This window comes from Ptychodera flava, chromosome 7 (assembly GCF_041260155.1).
Source record: "Ptychodera flava strain L36383 chromosome 7, AS_Pfla_20210202, whole genome shotgun sequence".
Taxonomy (NCBI): domain Eukaryota; kingdom Metazoa; phylum Hemichordata; class Enteropneusta; family Ptychoderidae; genus Ptychodera; species Ptychodera flava.
The window spans coordinates 39,920,033-39,931,315 of NC_091934.1; the positions used below are offsets into that span (position 1 = coordinate 39,920,033).

Below are 11,283 nucleotides of genomic sequence, written 5' to 3' on the forward strand. Positions count from 1 at the left end.
GCGAAACGGACGAGCCAACCCTCGGCTAGGCACTTGAAATGATTGTGACCTTTGACCTATGTCATTCAAAGTTCATTTCAGAGTACAACACGCTGAAATAAAATGGCTGCACCGGCAAGGAAAACTATCGAACTGTTCTACGATGTTATTTCACCATATTCCTGGATCGGATTTGAAGTAAGTTAAGATGAAATTTACCCTTTCCGAAGGTATAGAGAATTCTCTACGTTTATATACATTGCGACTCACTGTTTCAGTGCGCTGCGCCGTTGCCTTGAAGTTGTTGGGGTTCACCGAAAAGTAGGTCGACCCAGGCATACATACTATAGAAGTTGTATACCAATGACTTGTCAAATGTATTCAAACTGTCGATTGGTCTCCACACAGCGCGGGTCGCCAGTGGTCTCCAATGCAATGAAGCATGCAGTCCAGTAGTGTTCGCTGAAACACCCAACACAGGCAACAAAAACTTTTTAACCTGAGTTTTGTGTTAGGGCGCTTTGTAGACTGAATACAGTGTACATACTACAACCATAGGGGAAAGAAATCAGTCCCCTGGGGTGGGGAGGGAGTTTTTTTTGTGCAACGGTTTACCTTATTTTATTTTGTTAATTTTGACTATGATATTTCAAATAAAGTTCAAGTCAAAACCGTCTGACTGCTTTCTTTATTACTACAAGTAATTTTATTAATTTTGACTGTGGTATTTCAAAAAAAGATTTCGACTCCTCACCGTCTGACTGCTTTATATATTACCGACAAGACCTAATCTCCTCTCCAACTTGTGTGTATACGCCACTGTAATTGCTCCGAAAACATTGCCAACTTGCTAATCCGCTGTCGGTATCAGCGGATTAAGTGATTGAGTCAACACCACAGCCGTCCCACACGCATGGAAACACAGTCAGACAGTTTGGAGTCGGAAGCTTTATTTGAAATATCACAGTCAAAATTAATAAAATCAAATATTAAAGGTAAACCGTTGCACAAAGAAAACCTCCTCCCCACCCCAGGGGACTTTCATCTGCCCCCTGTGGTACAACTTGCTACTAGTGAACTACGCTCTGCGTGTACATGTACTTTGCACAAACACGGTCACGACGGGTCACCCATTTCGCACATTTAAAACATGGCATTTAATTATGTACTCTCCTCTGCACTATATAATTTGTTGTCAAGTTGCTCATAGGACAGTGTGAGAAGGCATTGCTCATAGGACAGTGTGAGAAGGTATATGGTTTTAATATCATTGCAGTACAAATAGTTTAATAATAGTGACAGTAATTAATTCTCACAAAGGATTGATAATACAACCACGGGAGGATAAAGCGCCACGATTCATATCAAGCGTGTTAAAAGTATCAACAAAGTTGTGATTATGAATACAGTTGATATAAATTTATTTTCTGTCATCATTGTATACTTACAAATTTACCCTACTGCACTCGAATCCTGAATGAGAATCAGTAGTAAATTTACACAATTTGTTGATATTTTTTACACCTTTGTGATGACTAATAGTAATAGCACCTTATCCCCCTGCAATACAACATTGATTAATGGTTGGTATGGTATAGTGAGAAAGTGAGATTGTGGCAAGAAAACTAATATACATATGATGATATGGCACCAGATGATTTAAGTGGAATCATTTACCTGTTGGCTTGGTTATTTAGGTAATAGAATCAGGAGAAATGATTTATTTTCCAGATGACAATGAAGTATTAGTTGCATTATGCATAAAAAATACCTATGAGTCTGTTCCTATTCCTAGGTTTCTTACAAAAAAAAAATTGCAGAAATATCACATGCAGCAGCAATTCTGAAACATGCAGTGCAGTAATTCTGATACGTTGTAAGTTGATGACTGGCTTATTGCTTTTAATTCCAATGAAACAACATACTAGTCTTCCTTGAAATATATATGAAGGACCTCCACAAAATAATGAATTTAAAAGTTAATTGGAAGATTAGATCTAACACTGTATCAAAACATTTTCAATTCAGACATTGTGCCGGTACAAGAACAAATGGAATATAGACTTGCAGTTCAGACCATTTTTCCTGGGGGCAGTCATGCATGCTACAGGTAAGTACAGTAAGAAATTTAAAACTATTATCCCCATCCCAAATCCAGAGCTGGAAACCGAGTCAGGTGGTTTTCAATATTAATTCATATTGAAATATGTACTCAGATTTTATCATGCATGAATCCAAAGTCCCTTGTTGACAGTCTTTGTTCTTGTATGTTGCATTCTTGATACTTGTTTCACAATAATATATCCTCTCAGTTAAAGAGGGATGTGTTTATCAGCTTTAAATAATATCTAGAATCAAATTTACCAACTTTACAAAAGCATCAATGGAAAACAAAGGACTAATGTTACGATACATGTACCAATAGGATAATGATCTCACTATGAGAGGGTGTGAGTTTGAGACCAGGTTAGTCCAGTATAACGGATTTGCTGTGAGAAAATGGTGAGCTCAAGACTTTAGCCCAATGTTTTGCCCTTGAGCAAGGCACGTTAATCCTCATTTTTACACTGAGTAAAGGGTGCTGTATACCTCATCTTGTAATAGGGACTAGGGTGTTCACATATGGAATTAATGATTGAATAAAAAAAATTCCAAAGTCAACAAGAACAACTGAACTAATGTGAAAACTTGGGATTGAGAACTGCCCCTTTAATTTGATGCACTAACTCAGAGTGTTCTCTATGGCCTGGCAATATGAATTATTCTACATATATAGGTAGAGGGGTGACCCAAGGAAATGTCAAGAAGGAAATGTCAAGACCAATTACCTTCATTTATTCAAAAGAGTTAAGAGATCTTAGAAGTAATATTTAGAGCGCATACTCCTTCACTGTCTAGAGAAATTAGAAGTTATTTTATTAGCCTCGAGAAAGTTAAGTTTTATGTCATTTCTCTGATTGTGTATAAAGCAACACAATTCAGTACAATAACTCCTCACCCATTTACTAATTCCAACCTTTGTACACGTTATTTCTATCAGAGGTGACAAAATCCTGAGTTTGAACTTCCATTAATGTACATGTACTATGTAGTTTAAGTTTTACTGCATACCAGTACTTTGCTGTTTCAGTAACTTTTAGTGGTGTGTGCATACATGTACTGTTTATGCAGGTAATGTTGATAACCAAACAAAATGACTGCAAATAGTAATATGCTTCTACCGCCAAAACACTTTTGCGATATTTCGTTTATACTTCTTGTCCATTGATATTCAGAAAACACACCTCCAGGAATGAACCCTGCAAAGGGAGCATATGGTCAGAAGGATTTGGAGAGAAACCGGGATTATTACAAAATCCCTCTTGTTAGACCGGAAGATCCTGCGGAAGTCATGTTTGTTAAAGGTATATGCAGTTGTTTCCATGGAATTTAGAATACATCATGCATGCTTTGTAGGTTAATGCAAAAATTACACAAGAGTACAGTAATTCTCAGGCTGCCTGAGTGATTCTCCAATATTGTAAAATTTCCATGCAGTGAAAAGTTTCAACATGAGAACAATTTTGACAAGTGAAAATCTTACAGAAAGTAGACCTCTCAGGACATCCGGTGAGAATATCCCTCAGTGTCAAATGTGCCTTAGGGACAAATATTTTGACTCTCAATTTTTTTGAATACTGTTATGGTCCATCACTTGTTGGGGCTTAAATAGCTCCCATCATTATGTATTTGTGAAAAGGAAGTTCAAGTTATCGGTAGAAAAAGCTATCTGTATGTTTTTAAAGTGCTTAGCCTTAGAATATTTTAACTGACGTAGTTTTTCAAAAACTGAAAATTTTATTTTTTACCATTTAGTTAACACAGGGATGGTGGCCAATTTGAATTTCTAGTACTGGTTAAATTGTTGGGTAATTCGTTTCGATTGTACCACCTGATTTTCATTCCTAAAGTTTGGTAAGAGAATGGTAAAAATTTTCATTGAAAAATGTTTGAGCGAAAGTTTAAATATTTGACCTTCGAGGCACATACTACGGTAACATCATGAACATGTGGTTTTGATGTTTCTGAATCATCATTTTAACCCATCATGTAGGTTCTTTGCAAGCACAGAGACTCTTGACAGCCGTGTCAATGCAGGAGGGGAACGATGCAGTGGAAAATGTAACAAGACAATTATATCTCAGAGTCTGGTCAAAGGTAAGAAATCAAGGTCAAGGCCATAGAATAGCTTTGCTTTGCAACTGCATTCTATGTACATTAATAACTTTGCAGTGTTCAACTTTTCATTAAGCGTGGATTTAAAAGTATATTTACTGTTTGTCACTTCCACATATCTTGTTAAGTTTTCCAAGTCTGATATTTACATTTATTGATGTATACTGTAACAGTGTCATTGATGAAAAGACACTTCAGGTTTGTTTATTTCTGGCTCAGTATTTTGTTTTATCTTTCAGGACCTGGACATCACAGAGCCAAAAAGCCTGATGGAGGTAAATAGATGTGTGTGTGTTTATAAAATTGAATTATGCACACACAATAAAAATCAGATACCAGTCCAAAATAGTCGCCTTATCTTCTTTATGGTGGTTTATTATTGACAAGACTAGCGCTTGAATTATAAACTAAAATGCAAACAAAGTATACTACTGTATTACGCGGGTTTTTACATATATGATAGTCATCCTCCGTTTTTCTGAGCACTTGAAAACGCTGTGATACTGTCAGTAATAAAGATATCAATCTGCAAGGCTTCACAAGATGTAAGTTAAATGTTGCAAAGGAACCAGTGATTGTGTGGCGTACACTTTTGTTGTACAATTCAGTGTTTTGGAATACATGTAAGTCCATGACAGAAATGATTGAATAGAAAATGGATATGTTGAGGTAGAATACACATCAGGGACATGTATTCAGGCTCTCAAATTTTACAATTCTTTTCTGGTGTACCACTTGTGAAGGCTCGAAGACTCATTTTGAAGCTCTTGGAATAAGTACAGTTTTGAGCAACTCAACATTTTGGGCCCATACCGGTAGCAGTAACACAAAGATAGCAGCCATTATGATTTTCAATACCGAGATATATTAGGTTATTTGTTTCTGTGGTTCCAAAATTTGCTTGGTGACCTCCTAATTTTAATTCTTGATTTGTAAAGAGAATGATTGGGAGTTTTGGTGAGCAAAGTTTGATGAATATTTTCAGTTTTTCAATATTGAGATGTATACTACATGTACGCTAAAATAACATAATACAATAACATCATTAAACTAATGAATCTTTGGTCATTTTCAGGCTGCAAAGAAAGCAGGGTTCTCCGAAGAGAAAGCACAAAGTTTAGTGGCAAGAACAAAGGATCAAGACATCAAAGATAAATTAAAGGAAAACACAAATACTGCTTTGGAACATGGAGTGAGTTCTTTCCACGAATATGGCAGCGACAGTGATAGTGGATTTGTCCCTAGCTTTCAAATTTTCTCACTGTATTTCAATCTAAACTGAAATGGCCAGACTTTAATGTACAGTAACTGGGACATTTTCAGCTAGTTGGCAAAGGTTATAAGACATTTTATTTTGTTGCTAGTGGGATAGTATTACTGCTTGTCAACTTTAACAAGTAAAGCAATAAAAGAATATCACAGAGTGCAATAAATTACCCAAATAAATAACTTTATTTCTCATAAATTTTTTTCATGTTTAATGGTGACAAAGGTTGGAAAAACATGTCACTGTTTATGATCATACATGTCTCACCTAGAACGGGATCTTTCTCTTAGTAAATAGTAATGTAAAGAAGTGGAATATTTATATATGTGAATGGACTGATAATCCTAAATATGTTGTTCGTATGTATACATGTACCATGAATAAAGATCTTTCGTTAAATATATCTGGTTGTTTCGTTCATAGGCATTTGGAGCACCAACAATTGTTGTACATGTTGACGGTAAAACCCACATGTTCTTTGGATCTGACAGATTTCATCTCATAGCTGAAGTGTTGGGTATGGATTGCTTTCCTATCATAGTTTTATTTATCAAAAATTTCTACATTTATTTCAGGAGAGTCACATTGACCTATTGACCTCAATTGAAGTGTATTAGCTTTAATATGATTTTGTACCTTGAGTGTAACCTTCATTCGGGCTGTTTGGTTAAAAATTCAGTATCATTCACCTTGCACGTCAAGTTATTATTTAGTGGTCAAATAAAGGAAGCATTAGGGATGGTCTCAGATTGTTGCATAAGTTCAAGAAGCGAAATTTTGTTTGTTTGCGGAGGAGGGGGTTTGACCTCCTTTCAATTAGTGAACTTTACTTTCGCACTTTTATTTTTTGATCACAAGTTCTCTTTACACGGTGTGTAAAATTAACAAAAACTGCACACTCGACAAATTTTTCTGTAACTGTTTCCAACACATTCATGTCATGTTATGGTTAATACATGTACTACTCAAATTTGATTGATTACTTTACGATGTACATGTAATGTGGTCAAGGGATACATGTACATATTCTCCAGTAGCTATAGCAAAATTCTACATTGTACTCCCAGGCAGACATCAACATTTTGCACTTTTGAAGTTTCTTTTAAGGGGAGGAGGGGGTTTTGATGTTCAAAAAGGAATTTCGTTTCTTGAACTATGCGACAATCTGAGATGGTTTCTTACTAGAATCAGATCATTTAGGCTGATTGACAACTGAGATGTAGTGGACTGTTTATCATCACCATATGAGAATAGAGCGATATTGACAAAGAGTTACGCGAATTACCATGATGCAAGTTTGTCGTGTCACCCCAATGCTGCATATGTATCTTAAGTCACAAGTGTAATAAGTGACAAATGAGATTAACCCTTTGAGTGCCAAAGTCAATTTTTGTTGCATTTATAAAATATACCCTCTCTGTCAATTTTTTCAAAGTTTTGCTAAACTTTTGCAAAGAAACTTTAGCCAATGAAATGTGATGTTTATTTGGTCTAAAATTATAAAAAAATTACAGAAAAAATCACAAAAATTGGTAAAATGTTGCACTAAAATTTTGGTGTAAAAAAAATTACAGCACTCAAAGGGTTAACTGGAACATCAATATTGAAATGAATCCATCCAGCAAGAAATCAAAGTTTACCGCATACTTACATTTACTTAAATTTTCCGCAACTCCTACAGAGTTTCTGCTTGAATGCCCTGTTTCAGATTTTCAAAATATTATTTTTTCTTTCTTTCAGGAGAAAAATTTGAGGGACCCCTGACGGAATTCTCCAAGCTGTGAGCTCTTCACTGAAGCGTTCAACAATCATGAAATGTATATGAGCTGAAAGCTGAAAAAAATAATTGCCATAGCAATGCAAAAATATTTGCCAGAAACACTATATCCATCATGTAAATTTTTTTTTAAATCCCAGGTTTAACCTGTACACCCCTAAATTTCCTGCAAATAGGTCCAAAGTCACCATATAATACAAATGTTTTAGGCCAAACTATTTTGGTGAAAGGGTTCAGGTTGTGTGAAATTTGTTTTCAACTGAGCATATCTCCATTTATTTCTTTCAAGTAATTACAATATTCTGTGTTAGTAATTGTATGTACTGTGCATGCGTCTGATTGTGTAAAATTTGACCTGCTTTCATGAAGCTTATAGAGAAAAAATATTTCAAAGTCATGGAATCATACAAAGAAAATACCACAAACAAATTTGGTATGATAAACAATTGCCTCAGAGACATTAGTTTAATATCATTTTGAATTCAGGCCATCATGACTCACAGCTTCACTTCACATACATTTTTCTGATCAAAATTAAACTGATGTTAAAAAAATAGCAAGGTTTCCCGCTGTAATGTGTGTGTGTTGCATGGCTGACATGATCAGTAGACTTTGAAATGCGATGTAAAAACAACTTACTTCAAGATGAGAAGAAAAAAAGTGCAGAGAACATGTTGCCATGAGTGAAAGCCCTGTATTACATTGTCAAAATAAATTTAACATAATGATAATATTAAAATAACGTGTCATCAGTTTGGTCATTTTTGAGATCAATGTGAACATACACACACCTTTAAAGGTATACTGTCACCTGTTCCAATTTTGCTACAGTTACCATGGAAAGAGAAAATCTAACTAATCACAGATTTTAAGCGGATGTCCGCTTTATTAAAACGGCGCCCTCACATGGACATTTTGAATACCAAGGAATGTCCCTTTGACCATATATGGGCATATTTAGATTACAGGTGACTGTATACCTTTAAAGTTTTAAGTCCAAAGTTGAAGATGACTTCAACATACCTACTTGACATTTACATTCTTGGTTACACTGATAGACAATGTATTCATAGCAAAGGAACAAATACAGGTAGCCTTGTAGAAATAAGTAAACTGTACCATGTTACATTCAAGGAGATGCCTTCTTTTTTATGTACCAGAGTCAACACTGGTTTTCCATGTGCTACTATCTGGCTCCATTTTATGAACAAGTATGTTTCACTGTCACGAGAGGTCATTATGACCAAAACTCTTCTTCAACTACATCAGAGTCTGTGCTATCTCTGTCTATATATATATATATATATATATATATATATATATATATATATATATATATATATATATATATATATATATATATATATATATATATATATATATATATATATATATATATATATATATATATATATATATATATACCGGTATATATATATATTTAAAAACTATCTACTGTTGATTGACCAATCAGAGTGCTCAATTCAGGGTGTTTTATTTACTCGTAAAGCCTTGTCACCAAATTCCAGAAACGAATGACAGTGCTGTAGTAAAGTACTGTCCAATCAAAAATGAACATGTCATATTCTGTAGACATCTGGTACGTTTTTTCCCTAATATTCAAATTTGGTAACAAAGCAGAAACCAGCTGCAACACAAAATCTGCGGTGGTACAAACATAAACTAATGTGCCCTAGGGCATTTATAGGATGTTCCATTACATTGGAAGGCTATTTCACAAATAAAAGTTTTAATTCATATCCTGAAATGTTATATTGACAAAGGGGACGGTTGACGTAAACACATTGAAAACGAAAATATATCAGTTAGGGGCGATAGTTTTTAAGTCGGATAAAACCCTCGTACTCGGGCTCTTCTGGTATATAAAGTCCAACCCTACGATAAAATGTCTCTTTGGCATGCCATGACTCAAGAATATTCTCTTTGACAAAAGAAAATTTCCAATTGAATAGGAAATTATACACTGAGACTCAAGAAAATTTCACAAATTTTTCAATTGACTCAAAAGTTTCCTCAAATCTCTTTTGTAAGAGGGCACACTGATAGCGACAGTGACACTGCTCGCAGGCAGTAGTAGGGTAGCACCTTTATAACTTTGATAAGTTTTCATAATATATTTGTTTAGCATGTTGCACTGTCCAGCATTCAATGTGCAACTAGCACCTATGTATCCTTGTGCATTAATTTTACCACAAATGACTTTCAGTAAAGGACTGGTCAGTTTCTTCTGCCTGGGGATGGATTATTTTTGCCAATGTCAAAAAGTGGTTGACCCCCATTCCAAATTTCGAAAACAGGGTGACACCACAACCCCCCCCCCCAGCACGACAATGGTATACAAAAGGTGAAATATATATATATATATATATATTATATATATATATATATATATATATATATATATATATATATATATATATATATATATATATTAGTCATTCTCCTTAAACAAAGTTGTTAATAGGAATTTCAAAGTGTCAATTTTAAAGTTTGAATACAGTATTTTGAATGAGCTGTGAATGTATTTCACACTGTCTATGCTCAACCAGATGTCCTGAACTGTTTATACAGAAATGGATGTCAATCATTAATATCAAAGAGGAAAAAGCAGTAAATCAAAATTCTTGATGGGTGTTAAGACTTGCCAGCCATCCGATTAAATCTCCTGAGAAGCCATATAGAAAGCCAAATTTGATGTGTGCAGTGTCTGAGAGGACTTCTTCTTTTAACATTGAAACCATAAAAGCACAGCTAATAATGACAAAAAGTGCCTTTTGTTAACTGTTAGTCATAAAAAGAAACATCTTTTTACAGAAAACGCATGACACAAAAGAAAATAGTTGCATCAATGAGAACAAAAAATATCTTGTCATTTTTCTCTTTCTAAAATATGTCACTGTATCAAATATAAATTGTGAAATATTTGTGCATGTTGCTTTCTCATACTGAATTCTCATAGAGAAAACAGAAAAGTATCAGGAATTTGTCATGCTTTTCATATGAACTGCAGATTTCATAATGGTACACTTTCACTTTGCAAACATCAAGATATCTCTGACGTATATCTCTGATTTATTAAAGTACGGCGCCCAAAGGGCTTGCCAAAAATATTAAACATCCTGATATCTCTGATTTATATGTCTGATATATTATAGTCATGCGCTTGAAGAGCGTGCTGAAAAATATTGAACATACAGATATCTTTGATATACCGGTATGTATGTCTGATATGTCTGATTGAGTGTTACAGCCTGCTATAGGGAGAAAGCAGGAAAGTGTACTCAAGACATATTGCGTAGAAATATTAAGCAAATTACATGTATCAACAGTTGTAGCTTCTTTCCCATTACAAGCTCTACATAGATTATTAGGTTAAGTTTTCATTGAATTACACAATGGAATCTGAAAATGTAACAAAATACGGAACAAAAATATTTTCAGCTCCCCTGTTCACCCAGAGGAAAGCCTTAAAGGCCGGCCCCTACTATAATATACTCCCAAAATTTTCAAATTCTCCTTAATTTATTCAACACCCCCTGTCGGGAAATGAAAATATGTTAGTTTGATTGACATATACATTTAGTTTATTTTTCAACACTACCAATGTCGGGAAATGAAAATATGTTAGTTTGATTGACATATACATTTAGTTTATTTTTCAACACTACCAGTGATTATCCGATATACAACTAGTTTATTTACTAACACCTTCCAAACCTCATGCAATTTACGTTTACACCTTGTAATTGTGTATAGAAAGACCACCCTGACATCACACCTGACCAAGACTTAAATAAGACTTATGAATTTTAATATATGTAAATGTGACTTACACAACACACATGTATATAAACCCATAGATTTTGTGAATAAAGTAGGACTTCTTAGTTAGTGTTCAAATGCAACACCTCGTATCGGCTTGTCTGTACGTCCTCCCATCACAGCCGTAATTTCCCTTCGCCACATTTTATGGTGCCGAGACCAGGATCCAGAGTGATTTGACCAAACCAAGCGTCAACCAAGC

The 11,283-nt window shown here is 34.7% G+C and overlaps 1 protein-coding gene across 1 annotated transcript; it reads left to right on the plus strand.

Annotated features, from left to right (window-relative positions):
• The first annotated feature begins 19 nt into the window (after positions 1-19).
• LOC139137536 (glutathione S-transferase kappa 1-like) lies at positions 20-7,980 on the plus strand. The gene is made up of 8 exons (XM_070705691.1): positions 20-177; positions 2,008-2,089; positions 3,255-3,383; positions 4,073-4,176; positions 4,434-4,469; positions 5,270-5,386; positions 5,885-5,978; positions 7,202-7,980. The coding sequence occupies exons 1-8, from the start codon at positions 103-105 to the stop codon at positions 7,243-7,245; spliced, it is 681 nt and encodes a 226-aa protein (XP_070561792.1). The 5' UTR covers positions 20-102; the 3' UTR covers positions 7,246-7,980.
• The last annotated feature ends 3,303 nt before the right edge of the window (positions 7,981-11,283 follow it).

Coding starts and splice junctions, on each gene's coding strand:
- LOC139137536 (XM_070705691.1), top strand. CDS start 103: ATGGCTGCACCGGCAAGGAAAACTATCGAACTGTTCTACGATGTTATT. Junction 3,384..4,072: donor GGAAGTCATGTTTGTTAAAG/GTATATGCAGTT, acceptor CCCATCATGTAG/GTTCTTTGCAAGCACAGAGA. Junction 4,177..4,433: donor ATCTCAGAGTCTGGTCAAAG/GTAAGAAATCAA, acceptor TTTATCTTTCAG/GACCTGGACATCACAGAGCC.